This window comes from Phalaenopsis equestris, unplaced genomic scaffold, assembly GCF_001263595.1.
Source record: "Phalaenopsis equestris unplaced genomic scaffold, ASM126359v1 Scaffold000781, whole genome shotgun sequence".
NCBI classification, from domain to species: Eukaryota; Viridiplantae; Streptophyta; class Magnoliopsida; order Asparagales; family Orchidaceae; genus Phalaenopsis; species Phalaenopsis equestris.
This window is the reverse complement of record NW_018165221.1, coordinates 460,940-479,081: the sequence shown is the minus strand read 5'-3', so window position 1 is coordinate 479,081 and position 18,142 is coordinate 460,940. Positions and strand designations below refer to the sequence as shown.

The 18,142-nt window shown below is 33.3% G+C and overlaps 1 protein-coding gene across 1 annotated transcript; it reads right to left on the bottom strand.

Moving 5' to 3' along the window:
- Nucleotides 1–2,913: 2,913 nt before the first annotated feature.
- On the bottom strand, nt 2,914–17,883 carry LOC110031168 (probable arabinosyltransferase ARAD1). The gene is made up of 4 exons (XM_020734247.1): nt 17,230–17,883; nt 4,568–4,864; nt 4,383–4,478; nt 2,914–3,604 (listed from the first exon to the last, which is right to left on the bottom strand). Exons 1-4 carry the CDS (start codon nt 17,767–17,769, stop codon nt 3,188–3,190), a joined length of 1,350 nt encoding a protein of 449 aa, XP_020589906.1. The 5' UTR covers nt 17,770–17,883; the 3' UTR covers nt 2,914–3,187.
- Between the last annotated feature and the right edge of the window lie 259 nt (nt 17,884–18,142).

Below are 18,142 nucleotides of genomic sequence, written 5' to 3'. Positions count from 1 at the left end.
GACCCTTCTCAACTTTCTTATGTAACTTAATTCAAACCATCACTACATGATAATCTTGTTAATTTCCTCAAAATATGACTAAATGTTATCCTAAATTCGCTCATGAAGCATGAGCACCTTTCCTACATTTTCTTATGCTTTTCTCTAAAGTCTCTTGAGAACTATGAATGTAACTTTGATGATGATCATTGATGAGTACCTTTCTAAGGAAAGAAATGAGTGTATTTCTATTTTTAAAGCCAAAGTTATTGATGACTTTGATCTTAAGGTTGCGCATGAATGACCCCCCAAACATTTCTCCTTAAATAATTCCTCAAGTTAATCCTCTAGAAGACCAAGTTACACAAGTTGATCACTGCATTACTCCAAATCTTATTAGCTAGAGTTTTTTGGAGTTTGGGTTGTCAAAGATGTCTAAGAAAAAAAGATGCACTCCTGACTTCAGGTTCCAACACTATTTGAAGTTAGTAATCAATTAATCCTATTATTCAACCTTCTAAAAATTCAAAAGTTGTAGAACTACCTCCACCTCTAGAGCTTCCACAAATATTATTGGCACAATAATATTTTTAGTAGGACTGATTATGGGAAAAAAATATTTATGTAATACAAGAATGCATGAATCTGAAGAAGTTAGCTTCTGTTTTCATGTTATTATATTTTAGTAATTGTATTACATTTCATATAATAGTGTTATATCGTTGGCCACAATGTATTCTTCTTATGTCTTTTGTCATGATGTGAAGAAAAGTTTTTTTTTTTTTTTTTTGTATACCTTTTTATTATGGTCCTTTAATAATTTTTACCTCATTATCCCTACAATAGAATAGATTTAAGGCTGTTTTTTTGAAAGTTCATAAAAAATATATATAATAAAATCTTTCATGTAAATTCCCCTAGCCCACATCAATTCTTCTCATTTTTCTTCTCTTTATATGTGAATGGCAAAAATTAGTCAGCAGCCTAGATACATTCCTTGGTGAGCAAAGGAAAGAGGTGGGCGGTGATGATCATGCAGTTGGCCTGAGATACATCCAATTTAAGGAAAGAAAGTGACTTTAATGAGGCATACTATGAGTAATTGTTAAGAGGAAAAGAGGTAGAGAGTGGCGAGAATCAGTTCGCATGCTTATAGATGGGGGATCATGAAGACAAAACTTGAGCATTGTTCATTATGGTCATGAGGTGAGGGAAAACAAGTGCAAAGAAAACCCATTGGGAGGTGTGGTCGGACTGGACATCAGGGAGCTCTGTTGATGGGGCCATAGAAGTAGAAGAGAGTGAGGCTCCTTAGTGAATAAGTCCATGTAATGCCACAACTACATTTAAAAAGTCTCTGTGTATACAAAGAGAAGCAAGTAGAGAAAGATAAATAAAAATTCAAAAACTAATGCATGTCTTGGCTTCATTGACACTATTCACAGTGCAATGAGACAATGCTCAGCCCTTGACATTGATCTCCCAAAATTTTCATTCAGGAAAGAGATGGGTGGTATCTGTTGGCATTAGGGAGGTTGAGGTAAAGCCAACTTGGTCGATGTTGTCATAGGTGATTGTCTTAAAAGTATGGGATAAGAGATTCTTGCCTCTTAATATTTAGACGCAAAGATTTCGTGCCCTAAAAATGATCTCCCAAAAGTTTCATTAAGAAAGAAAATAGTGATATATGTTGGCATTAGGGTGGTTGAGGTAAAGCACACTTTGTTGAAGAAGCCATGGGTGACTGTCTTAAAAGTATGAGATATAGGATTCCCATCTCTTGATGCTTAGACACAATAAATGATATATGTTTAAGACTTTAGTTAGATCGATGTCTTGAAATATGTGTCACACTGAGAGAGAATTATGTGTTAGGCAGATGGTTGAATGATAGTTGGGCCTTCAATAGTTGGGCCTTCAAAAGGTTTGTCAGACATGACATAGGCAGACGGTTGAATGATAGTTGGGCCTTCAAAAGGTTTGTCAGACATGACAAGGAGACATTGTATACATGACGACTTATGAATAAAGGATCTTCAAAGTCATACAGAAGCTAGTTGGGACTCTACTCTAGGTCAGATTGCTAGATGGTCAATGTTATGAATTGAATTAAGAAACTAACTTTGGAGCTCTAATCTTTGACAATTACTCGCCACACACAGAAGCTAGTTGGGACTCTACTCTAGATTGCTAGATGGTCAATGTTATAAATTGAATTAAGAAACTAAATTTGGAGCTCTAATCTTTGACAATTACTCGCCACACCTAGGTTTTAGATCTAGATTTCAATACTAGATGTTACATTATTGCACTGGTGATGGGCTCAATTCAAAATTATGAAAGGTGGAATCATCTACTAATATCAAGTCCAAGCTACTCGATTCCCATAATACCGCTCAAGTTTTATAGACAACCCTTTCCGGCCCAAGTACGACTCATTTCTCAACATGAAACCAACTCAAAATGAACTACATGGCAAAGACCTGACCATTGGTGGATGACGCCAAAGCTACAGCATGTCAGCAATCATACAATGGGCATAATGACACGTGATATGGCACAATGACAACATGAAACACATTAAAGCCCATCAATCCTCCCTCAGGTGAGGGGATTACCATGCCATGTGGCAAATCTTCAGGCATCATCATTAACAGTGGCTCACACTAGAGTTAAACCAATTAATTAATGTGGGCCATACATATCTGCTCAACCTCAATCTGACTTGATGAAATTCATTTACAACTCGATTATTTTTCCATATAAGTTGAAATTGCCTTGTTAGTTGGTTCATAATTTTTTGATTCGAGCTCAATTCAAGTCAAAAATAAATCCGACTTACCTGCAATATTAAAGTTAATTTCAAAGCCCATGCATTCATCAGATAGACATCACCAATAACTCATGTTCGATATTATACATGAAGCATAAAGATAGCTAAGATCAAAGCTTTACTATGAAGAAAAAAAATGTTCAAAAATTGTAAAGTTACAATTGGGGATAAATACTCTGCTCGAAACAATCTCATGTTGTCACAAATTCACTCAATGATGGTAGCAGCAGAAAAGGTCTTGCAACCACTATGTACACAACAAATCTAAACCATCAAAAACTCTGTGAGACCTAAGAATAAGATTGTAACGCAAACATTGTCATCATGCTCATTATCACCAACATAGAAAATCAAAATTATCAGCACTATCCACCATCACTTCCACCAGTCTGGTATCTTCAGTCGTCGACTCCGATGCTCAGCAAGTTTGGCTGTAGGGAGTTTTTGACGTACCTGCCGCCACAGCATGTTAACAGCATCATCTCTCTTCGGAGGATAATGAAATTCATAGTGGTGGGAAACAAGCTTTAACTTCTTCCACAACTCAAGCCATCTATCCTTGGACACTGCTCTAAGCTGGGAAACCAAGTAACCAGGCTGTAGAGCCTCATCGACTGAGAAGAAAAAGGAGAATTCTGTGTAGTCAAGGTCAGTCTCAAAGGGAAGTTCAATGTGGTCACTGATAATCACAGGCACACAATGACTGACAATAGCATCAAACAAACGGCATGAGGAGGGTGTGTCGCCTGCAGGGTGCAAACAAAACTTCGATGACCGCATGCCGAGCGTGGACTGGAGTGCCAAAAAAGTGTATGAAGTTCAGTTTGAGCATTTTGAAATAGCTTGACAACAAAATATGCATTATTTAAGAAAAATATAAGCGCTTATAAGTTATGTGAATTTGTAAATTACAACACAGATCTTCTCATAACAAGAAAATAAAGTTGAATTGATGAGTGAAGAATAGAAAAGAGAGGGTTTCATGATATCTGCTGCGATGCCAAAAAGGAAAGAATTCTCCGGACAGACAGAAGAATGTTTTGTGCAAGAAAAACAAATCAAAACATGCTTTCTGGTTTTTTTAATGATGATAAATCTTTTGTTTTACAGAAAAGGAAGACATGTACATGTCTGAATAAACTGATGCGAGTGTATGCATGTGTGTTTACTTCCACGTGATTACCGGGTTTGTGTGTTTACTTCAACCTGATGTCCTGAAAATAGGAGTGCTTAACACGGGAAAATAAAAAATGACTGCAGAACCGATACACAACTAAATGATTGCATGGTTGTACTAATGCAAAGCAGAAAAAATCCATGACTTCTTTTGTTTATAATTGACGTAGATAACAATAATTGTATATAACCAGTCCAAACCATTCCTACAGTCTATGTAGCTCTGATTCAATAATTTTGTACACTACTGAAAAGGTTCATGATTTAGATAGTAGCATTGATATCTTAAGTAAGAAAAAAAAAACAAACCACAAAAATGTTATCTATTGGAACTTCACTGATCATAAACCAAAATGAGGCAACGGGGAGTTACAAGCTCAATAAAAAGACTCACAGCTTTAATGCCCTCTCCAGTAGCAAAGCTATCTTCATAATGCACATCACCGTACCCCGCTAAAACCTTGGCCAGCTTTTGGCGTACAACTCCTTCCTGCAAAAATAGAACGCCAAAAAGTTCCATTTAAATACATGCATGATGTTTAGTAGAACAATGAAATGAAGGAAAAGTATTGCACTCACATCTTTCCTTACAGTTCTACCCCGGAAGAACAGAAGTGTGGGACGTAATTCAAAAGGATCAGAAGAATCATCATCCACATACGATTCTACAACATGAACATATGGAGCCACAACATCTTTGCTTAGGCTGGACAAACTTTTTGGATACCGCCCAAAATCAGCAACCACAAGAATGGATGCGTTTAATTGATCACGGAGAAATCTAAATGCATTTGGGTGTTGCATGGGGAAAACATGATCTCGACCAGCCGACCGCTGCCAGTACTGCGACTTACCCAGAATGTCAAGCAAGTCAGCCTGCCACGAGTAACAGAAATCAGAGTAACGTAGCAAAAACATAACAGTTCCTGAGAAAAAAGATTAAACCAAAATATTATGACAATTTCTGGTCCAATTTATCCTGACAGTCATCAAATAAAATTCAGCACAAAACATAAGGAGTAGCTTAAACCATGAATTAAGAAATTGCTGAACCTTATCTGGTGCTTTCCATATTATTTGTCACACTGCATCAAATATTTATGATTGCATTCTTTTCGTGGTGATTTAAAATTTATTCATCTATGCTCTTCCTAATATAATCTCTAACGTACCCATAAACCTGGAGGAAAGTTATTGCAAAACAGAGAAAGGAAAATTCACCTAGTTTTCCAAAATATCAAAAAGAACAGCCAACCCTAGTATTTCACCTAGTTTTCCAAAATATCAAAAAGAACAGCCAACCCTAGTATTTATGAATTGTTGGCATCATAAACCAATTATTAGACAATTAGCAACATACACAGACATCAATATCAGTAATTATGATTTCATAACTTATTTATAAAAGGAATTGCATTTTTTATATTAGTAGCACAAGTGCCTTCACGAGTGAAATCAAGAATAGTGCATAAGACAATCTTTGATCAGTTTATTTACTAAAACAATAAAACTAGAGATAATCTTTGGTGCATTACAATTTATAGATGCAAGGTGAAGCGTGTATGGAGCTTGATAATAAATTAACAATGTGATTGATGACAGAGTCGGGGACACGGAGACATTTTAGCATTACAGAAGCGCTTATAAAAATGTTCAAACACATCAAAAATTACTATGACACTTACCCTTGTATTATTTTTAATGAATTATATTCATTACTTCAAATACACCAGCGAGAGTTTTATTTGGAGATGGGAAAAGAGACAATGAGATGAGAGTGAGGCGTTCTTTTTCCTCTACAAATGAGGAATATAATTTACAATTTCATTACAAAGGCTTAAAAGAAAATTGAGGTAAGAAAAATTTGGATGGGATTAAGTTTAACATTAAGGGCTATGATAGCTATTTGGCAATAGGAAAGAAAATCTAAGACTATTTCTTTTACAAAGTATAGATATAAATGATTAAGAAAATGCAAAACAGAAAATGTTCAATCTCTCTCTCTTACGTGATGGGGCCCACTCACTCTCCACTCATAGCAAAAAACTTAAAAGCACATGGATCAAGCCCTTTCACCGTTGTATCAATTTCTCTACACTTCTTTGGATTGCAAACCCTGTGCTTGTATCTCTACACTCTTTGGATTGCAAAGATTGCAAACCCTGTGCTTCTAGATAGGATCGTCGGCCAATTCTTATTTTTTCCCCCTCTTTTGACTTATTCTTATTTTTAATGCCACTTCAAGATATATACACCTCTGCTCTGAAAAAATGAAAGTGCAATAAAATAATTTTTGAGAGTATTCTCCATTGATTTATTTTTATATGGTATCGAGTGAGTTAAGATTTTTCTTCCAACTTTTGTTCTTTTTCTCTAATGTTAGGGTTTTCACTTCCATATTCATTTCTCTTCTCAAATTCTCCATTCATTGTGTCTAGTTTTTTTACTTCCCTTTAAAGGAGTCGACCATGATTAATGGTAAAAATCATACTAACAGTGAGATTTAGAGATTTCAAACATTTCATTATTTGAACAAAAAAAATTATACCAAGTGCTCTAAAATCATGATCTTTCTGAAATGAAAGGGAAAAATCTAACCCCTTATGGATCTTCCTTCGGAGACCAAAGACTCAGAGTTTCCATTTTGGGAAGAAATTAAGTCCATAACTATGACATGGTTGTGGAATATCATGCAATCCAAGATCAATGAGTATTTTATATCCCTCTCCATCGCGAAAGAGATTTGAGATAAAATTAAACAAATATGCCCAAAAGTGAATGATGTTGCACTCATCTCTAAAATCAAGACAAAACTCACCACTATCAAATAAGATAACATTTATATCATTGAATACTTTAATGTCGTGAAGGTTTGCTGATTTGAGTTAAACTGCTACTAAGATTTCAATATATCATGATTTGAGAATGCGATGATCCTCAGATAATTTAGAGAGTAAGAGAATATTTTTAAGTTTCTGACAAAACTCATTAATAAATTTGACCAGATTCAAATCCAAATCTTAAGCAAAGAAAATCTCTCTTATTTGAATGGAGAATTCTCTCTCGTGAGGGCTAAAGAGAAATAAGAACAGTGATGATCAATGATCTGATTATTGAAATGTCTACCATGAAAATTTAAGAATCCCATGAAGAGACTTTCTATCACAGAACCTTCTCCAAAAGAAAAATAAAAGCCTTCTTTGAAATGCAATCTCAAATGCAATTATGGCAAAATGAAATGACATATCAAAAATAAATGCTGAAAATTTTATGAAACTCCAAGACCTATGGAGTAAATAAATACAAAAATAAAAAAAGGATACGTGTATCTAGTAGAGTCAGCAGAACACAATTAAAAAAAAATTGGCAAATTAAAGAATTTTCTTAATTCCTAGAGAACCTATCAAGATTTTGCTCTTTCGCTCAGAATGATACAGTTTCTAATTCTTACATATTTAATAGCTCTAACAGTTTTTTTTACTCATGTATCCTAGATTCAGAGGACATTAACCACATGAAAAACCTTGTCAATATATTTTAAACTTATAAACTATGTTCTAACAATATAAAAATAAAAACTTACAGATGAATTCTTAACAATTGTTGCAAAATAGGAAGAAATCTCAATTCTCTTAACTTAACCCTTTGTGATGTATAACATGTTAAATTCATTGTTGTTAAACTTTTGTCTATCCAAAATTTTACCATAGATCATAACTGAAAGGTCATCTTTTTTCTTAATCATTGTGTTTCTCAGGATCTTGCTATGGGGAACACAGTTGAAAAGGCTAAAGAAAACAATGAGTTATACATTTTTTAGAATCATGGTTAGTTGTCATGCTCGTTCATCTCTCATACCACTAGCATCATTTAGACATACTATTAAAGATTAGAGAATCCTTATTCTAGAAGTCCTTGGTTTATGCTTCCTTTATTTTCATAAATACAATCATTAGTTCCATTATGAAACTTACAAATTTCCTAAACATTATTGTGTTCCTTCTTTTGAAAGTAACTATATATTATCTAGTCCTTTTATTTTGATTCATTCTAAAAATCTCTAATATCTCTAGAGCCACATGTTTTGTTAAGTTTATTGATGATTGCACTTGAATGACACGAGTACATTAAATTAAAAAAAAAATTGATGTTAGCACTATAACTTTAGATTCGTAGTGATAATATAGAATAAAATCAATCCTCACATCAATTGCTTTTTCAGACTAATAATGTACGTGATTATGTTAATCACACATTATCTTCTTTACAAATACAACAACAACAACAAAGCCTTAATCCCACTACGTGGGATCGGCTACATGAATCCTTTTTCTCCATTGCGTCCTATTTAGTGTCATATTTTCATTTAGTTCTAACAAATTAAGATATTTTTTATACAATAAGCCCAAGTCTTCCTAGGTCTACCCCTGCTTTCAAAAAAATAATTTTATACATCAATCTTCATGTCTTGACACTCCCCAATAAAATCAAGTGACAGAAAAAAATGCCACCTATTGAAGATGACTAGAACTTTCCTCTATAATCAAATACAAAGGTAATATTGAAGAGCAAATATTCTAATATTTATCCATTTAATCATTAGAATAATCTCAAGAATAATTGATTCAAAAAATCCCTAAATTATTTGGTAAAGTTATTTCCAACAAAAATCTTCTCAAAGACCCCTATTAATATTTTTGGATGCATTGATATTGTTCATATCCATAAACAACACAGAAGAAAACTTAATCTGAGAGCTCTCAAATTTGTATTTATCGGATATTTTGTCACACAAAAGAGATATAAGTGTTATCATCCACCAATAAAAAAGAAAAATCTCACTTCAATAGATGATATTTTAATGAAACTCAACTTTCTTAACTTAAACTCCTCTTCAAGAGGAGAAGTTCAACTTGAAAATAACTTTGATGATATTTTTCACCATGAAAATATTGAAACTCAAAATTTTATATAAAGACAAAAATTGTACCAATAATAAATCTTCAAAACTATACAAGAAGAAACAAGCCCAAATAGGATCGCTAACAAGTCCAAGACTCCGAAATGTTATTAGGTAATGATCAGCCCACTATTATTTATTTATATCCTATCTCATAGTCAAGAGCAGTGAATTTAACGCGAAGATCGTTAATCACTCAAAAATCGATTCAAATTTTGGCTCAGATCAACATCTTTTCGAAATAAACAAGCCAAGCTATGAGCTGAAACCATGCATTGAATTTCTTTCGAGCTGGTTTTGAGCCATACACAAATCGGCTCAAATTGGCTCGAGATCAGCTCAAAGTATTTTTGCATATATATATATATATATATATACATACATACATACATATATATTAGAAAGCCCAAAGGCGAGTATATTAATAAAAGGAAAGGTACAGATAGTTTTCCAAATAACATAATTTGAGCCAGTACATTTTGATTTTGAGCCAGATCGAGCTTGATTCAACTTCGAAACGAGCAAAGGTTGATTCAATTTCGAGCTGAGCTAGCTCAAAATCGAAAATAACAAGCCACCAGCCGATTTTTGGTCTCACTCAATTCATTCGTGTTGGCCCCAGCTCAGCTCAAATTCAGATCATTAACAGTCCTACTTATAGCAAAACTTCATAAATTTTCTCCCTCATAAAACATTTCTAACAAACATCAACACCAATTTCATTTTCATTCCACATTCTATTTGAGGTACTAGAAAATGAAACATGAAGGAAACCATTAAATTTGAGATGAATGTCTTAAAAAAATTATAAATGGAGGATCGTTGAATTACCAAAAGAAAAAAAATAATAGAATGCGTATAAATCTTCACAATCAAATGCAAAACATATGAGGCTTGGAAAGGTACAAACTAAGATTAGTAGTAAAAGTGTATACTTAATCATAAGGATTTACTATAAAAAAAGCCTTAGTTGTTGCTCCAAAAATGAACATTATTGACAATTTGATATCTAGAGCGGCAAATTATGTGTGACTTATACAACAATATTATAAAAAAAAATGTTTTTTTTATGGGAACATCGAAGACGCCTATATAAATCCACCACCAAGGTTCAATAGCCTCTTCAAAAAGAATCAAATATTCATATTGAAAAAGGTCTTATACAGACAAACAATCACCAAGAGCTTAGTTTGACAGATTTATAAATGCTATGTAAGGAGATGGATGAAAACAAAATCAAAGAGATTATACTCTCTTCATAAAGAACTCTACTGATAGTAAAATCTCAATTCTTATTGTTTACATTGATCATAGGATTATTACAAGGGAAGTTAATTACGAGAAAAAAGCTCTCAAGAAAAGGATCCCTGAAGAATTCAAAATCAAAGAACTAAAAAAAATTAATACTTCTCAAAAATATTAGTAGCTCAATCTAACAAATGATATTTCTTTCTCAACAAAGATATGCTATGAACTTAAAAAAATCAAGATGACAAAGTGCAAGTTGTGTAAAAATTCAACAAAATCAGGATAGAAACTGAACCTTAATGAAGGATGAACTAATTGCACACTCATCCTAATAAATTTGCGAGAAGTGTAGTCCGTCAATTTATGCACAAGGTGAACTAAATTATGCTTCTATGTTGTCCAATATAGAATTCTCAGTTATTTTAAATTAAGATCGGGATAAAAAAAAATACAGAGAACCTAAAAAAATCTTGTAACTTGGAAAAACAAAAAATAATTTGTGCATTTAAAATTAAGTGTTAAAGTTGAGTTCAAAGCCATTGCTTATATGATTGAGAGCTTCTATAAATCCAAATTATGTTAGAAGATTTAAAAATCAAGTTTAAAATCCTATAAAAATATAATGTAATGATAAATTTGTCCTCAATATTACATACAATCAAATATAACATGATCATACCTAGCATGTTGAGGTTGATAGGCACTTCATAAAAGGGAAACTGGAATGTGCTCTGATTTGCATTTCAAATGTGTTTATAAGTAATCAACTAGCCGACATATGCACTAAAAAGCTCTACAACCCAACAAAAAAAATATATTGTAGGTAAACTTGGAACATTAAATCTTTAACATCCTGCTTAAAGGAGAGCATTGCATTTCTCTCTCTCTCCACTTTTGTGATGGGGGGGCCCGCTTACTTTCAAATCACAATAAAAAACATGAAGCATATGAGCCAAGGCCTTGTACGATTGGATCAATTTCTCTATAGCACTTGAAATGCAATCTATATGCTCCTCTATAAAATCGTTGCCCCTTATTTTTTCTCTATTACTTGATTTATTCTTGTTTTGTTAAGTCCCTTGAAGATGCATATATACTTCACCTCTGGTACAAAGAAAGAACAATAAAATTTCTTGAGTTTTATCTATTGTTTTTTTTTTTTTTTTCTACAGAAAACATTAAGAGTTCTAAAGTATAAACTTGGAGAAAAAAAAATTTAGGTCTTTTTTTTCTCATAAATATTTGCATAGGAAAGAACAATAATTCTTATTTAGGAGCTTACAAGTTACAAGTTCATGTTTTTTAGGATAAAAAAAATTTCCCATCTAATCAGATATTAAATTTTACAGGAAGTGCAAACCTCAAGTTGGGCAAAAATGGATTGAAACAGAATTTAATTTCAGTTTGTTTTACTAGATTAATCCTAAATAACACCAAGTTGGCATGAGCAATTGTTAGCCGAACTCTAGAACAATGAACAAAGTTCAAAAATGCCTGAATCAAACAAACTAAGGTCCTCATAAGCTTGACTAACTACACAAGCTTGGCTCGATCAAGATCACGCTGTCCTAGTCATACAATCATCACGTTTTCGCATAAAGTTTCAAGTGATGTAGTCAGCTTCACCATCACCTATGTCAAGGGACTGCCTCTCCTCAAATGTTGATTGCAATGATCACAACACATCCTACATTGCCACTGGCATATCCTTGTGTGGCTACAATTCGATCCAGAGTTTTCAAACTTCTTTAAATTGTTGTTCCCTCTATCAACTTGAAGGAAATAATTCCTCATAGAAACAATATCTACCCATTTCCAACATCAATTTAACAATTGTTCAAGTCAACCTCCGCCTAACAATGCAAATATTTTGAATGGAAGAGTGGGGGAAAGACTTGTACAAAGAAAAAAAAGGAGGAAGACATTTTAGAAGTTTGGCAGCATTTTAATAAAATTTCCTTGAATGGAAAAAGAAAAATCTATTGAGAAATGAAGATGTAATTATTTTGCTAAGTCACTTGCAAAATAAAAAACTTACAATTGTTAGATGAGCAAGCATTTTAAAACTAATAAGCAGAGGATAAGGGAAAGACATAATAGCTTTTTGATCAAATTGTTGAGGCCATTAAGCAGAATGAATTAATTTCCCTTTATATTTCTTAGTAATTATGATCATTGTAGCATTAAAATATAATCGCTAAGATGATTATTGCACATAAATATCCCTCGATAAAAGTCGAGCCCTTATAATTAATACTTTAATAAAATCAATACAACAACAACAAAACCTTTATCCCACTAAGTGGGGTCGGCTACATGAATCCTTTTTTCTCCATTGTGTCCTATTTAGTGTCATATTTTCGTTTAATTCTAATAAATTAAGATAATTTTTTATACAATATGCCCAAATCTTCCTAGGTCTACCTCTGCCTATCTTACCATAAACAGAATCTAAAACATCTACTCTTCTAATCGGATCATCAGATAGTCAATGTTTAATGTGCCAACCATCTAAGATGACTCTCTCTAATTTTGTCCGTCACTCAAGCTACACCAACCCTATCACAGATATATTCATTTCGCATTATTATTGCAAAATTTATATATTTACTATTAAAAAAAGAGTGCATGAAAGCTTTTGATGTTGGAAAAAAAAGGCTAAAATAATGAAATTAGTTGAGAGATAGTTGTCCTTGAAGTAGATTCTTGGTGATATTAGTTTTAATAAAATTAAGTTACTTATTTTGCTTCATCATATCACAAAAAATTTTTTAGATGCAAGTTACCCAACAACAAATAGGATTCTTTCAAATTTATTTTTAATAATAAAAATACTTTGGACAAGAAATGAATGTTTAAATTGTTTTTCTTTCTAATATGACTAACATCATGAAAGTTTAATTAGAAAGATATTGGTCTAATTGTTTGACTCTATTCCTCTTGCACGCATTTCAAAATCTTTGATAAGAACATTTAGCATCATTTACCATTACCCAAAAATTTATAATGCTGATGTTGTTACATAAAAAATGGAAATCATGAAACAAAATCTTTATGAGCTATACTTATTTTATGCTATCGACAAACATCATACTGGTGAGGATATTCTATGCTTAATGGAGTAGTTGGAGCTTTGGCTTTCTGATAAATTTAATAGAGATTTAATATCTTAAATGACATTGCATAACTCAATTTATCATCTCAATTTTTTGAAACTAATATCTTAATATTTATATGATTAACTTGTTTAAAAATTTAAATGAAATTTTTTCAAGTATGTTAATTTACAGGCTTTCTGATAACATTCAGAAGGGTAAGCTTCAAATAAGAAGCTAAAATTAGAATACATAAGTCTTAAGTTTACATAAAAGGAATGAAGGAAGCAATTTGTAAATGATTTGTGGAATGGTTTTACATAGAAATATAATGTATTGTAGATTGAGAAATATATTCTAAATTATGTAAAAGGAGGCCTCAGATGTTTTTAAATTATTTTTAAAATCCCATCAACAAGTTTTTTAAGTATATTATCATTAAATTCTAATCTTAAATTAAAAACTGTATTTATAATTAAGTTTTGAGCTTTTAAAACTTGATTTCAAACATCCAATTCAATTCAAGATGGCGCAAAATCAAATTGGATTGAGCCACAATCCAATTTAGATCCAACTCTAGATCCTTAAATCCGATTTTGAGCTGCCCTTGGCACAACTAGAAATTAGATCATTTTCGACCCTAATAACCCTGGTGTAAACCCAATGTCAATAATTCCAGTACAACAATAAACAATAAAACCCTCCCATTATCACCAAAAAACATATCAAAGTGTGTGCCGCCATAACAAAGTCATCAATAAAGACCAAGTTGGCAATGTCATGCACCATGTTAAAGGCCCTTCAACCTAGTTCTCACCATTGGTAAGTACCACAAAGACAATACCTCAAAAATGCTTGCTTTGTTAACACCCACCAACAAATTTGCCAAATTATATTTAATTAATAAATCAAGTTTTCGCATGTGTCAATTTTTTAAGGAAAAAAAAAACTATTTTCCTGTAAAAAAATTAATTGAAAATGATTGTCATTTAACAGCCAAAAAATCTCTTTTCTAACATCATGGCAACACAACAGCGATTCAAGGACGCATCTTATCTCAAAAAACCTTTGAAACTCAAGGAATAAAACCGCCTCTTATCTCAAAAAACCTTTGAAACTCAAGGAATAATGGTTGGAAAAAAATATAAACTTAACATGGGGTTCAAGTAATTTGGGTATGCTTTCTAACATCGTGAAGAATTTCATGAAATTTATCAAATAATGACAAAAATTAAAACAATCATTAGAGTTGACATTATAGGACATAAATGCCTCATATATAATTTTATTGCAGTGTTGATTTCTTAAATAAAATCTCATGATTTAACTTCTCATCTCAATTTCTTTTGTAGGCATAAGAATATAGAACTAATATCAAAATAGTATACTTAATTAGTTTTTTTTTTTTTTTTTTTAAAGGCCTTATTGAAAGAATTATATTTAATGGGTTTTTTAAATTAATAAATACATATACATACATACATAAACACATAGAAACGTATATATGAATGTATGTGTGTGTAATATACATACATACATACATACACACATAGAAACGTATATATGAATGTATGTGTGTGTGTGTGTGTATGTGTGCGTGCGCACACACTCACACACACATAAGTACATATATGTGTATGTGCGCGCACGCGCACGTGTGTGTGCATATACATATATATGGCTGCCAAAAATGCACGTTGTTCTCAAACAGCTTGTGTTCGGCTCGTTAAATAGCCCTCCTTTGATTCATTCGTTAAGCAAGCGAGCTAAATACGAATAATTTTTTTAGCTCGATTTATAAACAAGTCAAACATGAAGAAAAGTTTGCTCGTTTATGCTCTGCTCATTTTGGATTGAAATAATTAAATAATATTACTTCTTTATTTTCTTTTTATATTAATTTTTATACATATTTAAAAAATGTAAAATTTTATTATTTTTATAAATTATTTGGGTGATATAATAATAAGAATATAAGTTTAAGTATTAGGTATGCAAATAAATAGAATTTGGGTGGTATGCATGTAAATATCCTTGAAATAACAGTAGAGGCAAGTAGCTCCCCACTGGGAGAAGGAAGATAAGTAGGAATGATTGGGACTATGCTGCGTAATCTCACAAATTTAGTTTCACATCGCGGAAGGACGAGAAGTTAGGTGTGATGATGTTTTTTGAAGGCAAAACATAAGGTTTTTCAATGGAAAAATTTTTAACGGTACGGGTAAAGCATCTAAACCGTGCTCATTAAAAATAATTAACTTTTTTTTAATTTAATAGTAGTAGTTTAATTAATTGCATTCTTTATTCTCATGAGGAACTAGGGTTAAATTCAAATCGAACACGAGATTAATTCAAACAAACAAGTTTTAATCGAGTTGAACACAAATAGGTTATCCATGAGTCATTTTAACACGAGCCAAACACAACAACAACAACAACAAAGCCTTAATCCCACTACGTGGGGTTCCCAACATGAATCCTTTTTTTCCATTATGTCCTATATAGTGTCATATTTTCATTTAGTTCTAATAAATTAAGAACATTTTTTTATACATTAAGCCCAAGTTTTCCTAGGTCTACCTCTGACTTTCTTAACATAAGTCGAATCTAAAACATCTACTCTCCTAATCGGATCATCAGATGGTCGACGTTTAATGTGACCAATCCATCTAAGACGAAAAAAAAAAAAAAACACAAGCCAAACACAAAAAGCCCTGGGCTCTCTCAAGCTCACCTCATTTAAATCCATATATATATATATATATTAAAGTAAGTTTCAAGGCATTTGTGCATGATATCGAACATCAATCATAAAATTCATCTAACCATGCCTTAGAGAAAAAACAATCTATTAGAGCCAACAATATAGGGCAAATGTACTTCCGATGAAGTATCCAAAAAAAATGTAGGAGTTGTTTGGTCACAACTTGCAAGTATTTAGAATTCTTAAATGCAATGTTTGTCAAATACAACGTGTTTGGAATAATCAGGATTGTTTGGTTGATTGTAAAACAAATTTACGAAATTAATTTTTGGTATATGGCTGGAAGTAAAATAAATCTACTATTTTGTATTAATACATTGCTGCAGATTCTTATAAAATTTTTTATAACGATTCAAGGCATAAGGTGCCCTTATGAGGCCAATGTAGCATCGATGTCAAAGGGAGTGACAACACTATGGGAATGGGGTCCATGGGGAAATTGGAAGGGAGAGAGGAGAGCTGGAGGTCAAGTCCACAAGTTTACATCTACGAGTTCTTGAGTACAAAAAGGCATTGAAGTCATGAGGATGTAGGGTCAACAAGGGGATGGCAGCTTCATGAGTGGGGTGAAAGCAGGTTTGCAAGCATGATGAGGTTGCAAGGAATGATAAATTTGACTGAATTTGGAGAATTCCTAACTCATAAAGAATGAACATTTTGAGGTATTCAAAACCCGTTAGAGGAATGCTTTGTATTTTTTTCACTCTCAACGAAAAATAAAAAAAAATAAAACCTCTGCATTTGAACTACATTACACTCAAAATACCTGCAGCCAAATAACCTCTTCGAAAAAGTAAAATACACTTAGAATCATTTGTTAAACACAAATATTAGTAGAAGAATTTATATGAGTTAAAACAGTTTGGTAATCCTGGGACTTATTGGCAACAATTCTGAGATCAATAAAAAAAGGTAAGCATTGTTAAAGGCATATATGGATTCATAGTTCAGGGCAGATACTAGACCCTACTAGCCGAATTATCGCTAGACTCTTGATAATCTGTAAGTGCATTCTCCATAAAATACATCAAAAGGCAACAAGATCCAGAATCTCACCTAACAACCATGCTAATCTTTCCTCCCCCATTTCGGCCTATAAACGCCCGCTATAATCCAGATAATACATCAAGAAAAACTAAGGCCGACAGAGATACTAGAAAAAGATAGGAAGTACCTGGAGCTTCCGATCGATCTCGGTGTCTGGATCGGTCATGTTGCGCCCGTGAGAATTAAAGCTAAGTGAGGAGAAAAAAGGGACGAAGAACACGTCCGCCACCTCCCCATCGCGAACCCTAACCACCTCACTCTCCTCCGCGGCAGACTTATCATCGCCAATGAGCAGAGACGCGGTCATCCAATACTCCACGCTGTGCTGCTTTTTGATCCCCGCGCTGGGCGGCCACGGAGGGATATCCTTGCCTGTAGCGGGTGGGGGATCCGTGTCAGGTCGGTGATCCATCATGGCGAAATTGAATCGGCGGGGAAGATCGTACATGTAGACGTGGAGTGGAGGCATTCGGCGTTCATAGGTGCCGCCTAAGGCCGCGGTGGCATCGCAGGGCGCTGAGGCGCAGAGAATGGAGGAGTGGATTGGGAGGAGGGGGAGGGAGAAGTGCCGAGAGCCAAGGTCGGCGGTGGAGATGTAGATGGTGAAGAAGATGAGGAGGACGAGGAGGCCAGACAAAGATGCAACACTTCTTGTCAGGGAAGCCATATCATTCGCGCTGGCGCATTTGCTCCTTGCTCCAAATTTCTTCCCTGGGGTCCCTGCAAATCGGGAGGAAATATTACGTACGATATAGGCGTGCACGTCCTTTTTTTTATTCTTTTTTTCCTTTTTTTTCTTCTTCTTTTTTGTGCGCGCAGCAAAATACGTGTATCATATTTTTCGTAAATTGGATGCCATGTAACGTGAACGATCGCACAGCTAGACAATTGCTTGCCTCAGCAACATTTTTATCCAATTTTATCTTTTAAGATGAATCTCTGAGTCATTTATCATGAAACATGAAAAAAATTTTAAATAAAAATCATTTGGTTAATATTAATTAAACTGATTGGTTCGACGAGTGAACACAATTATACCA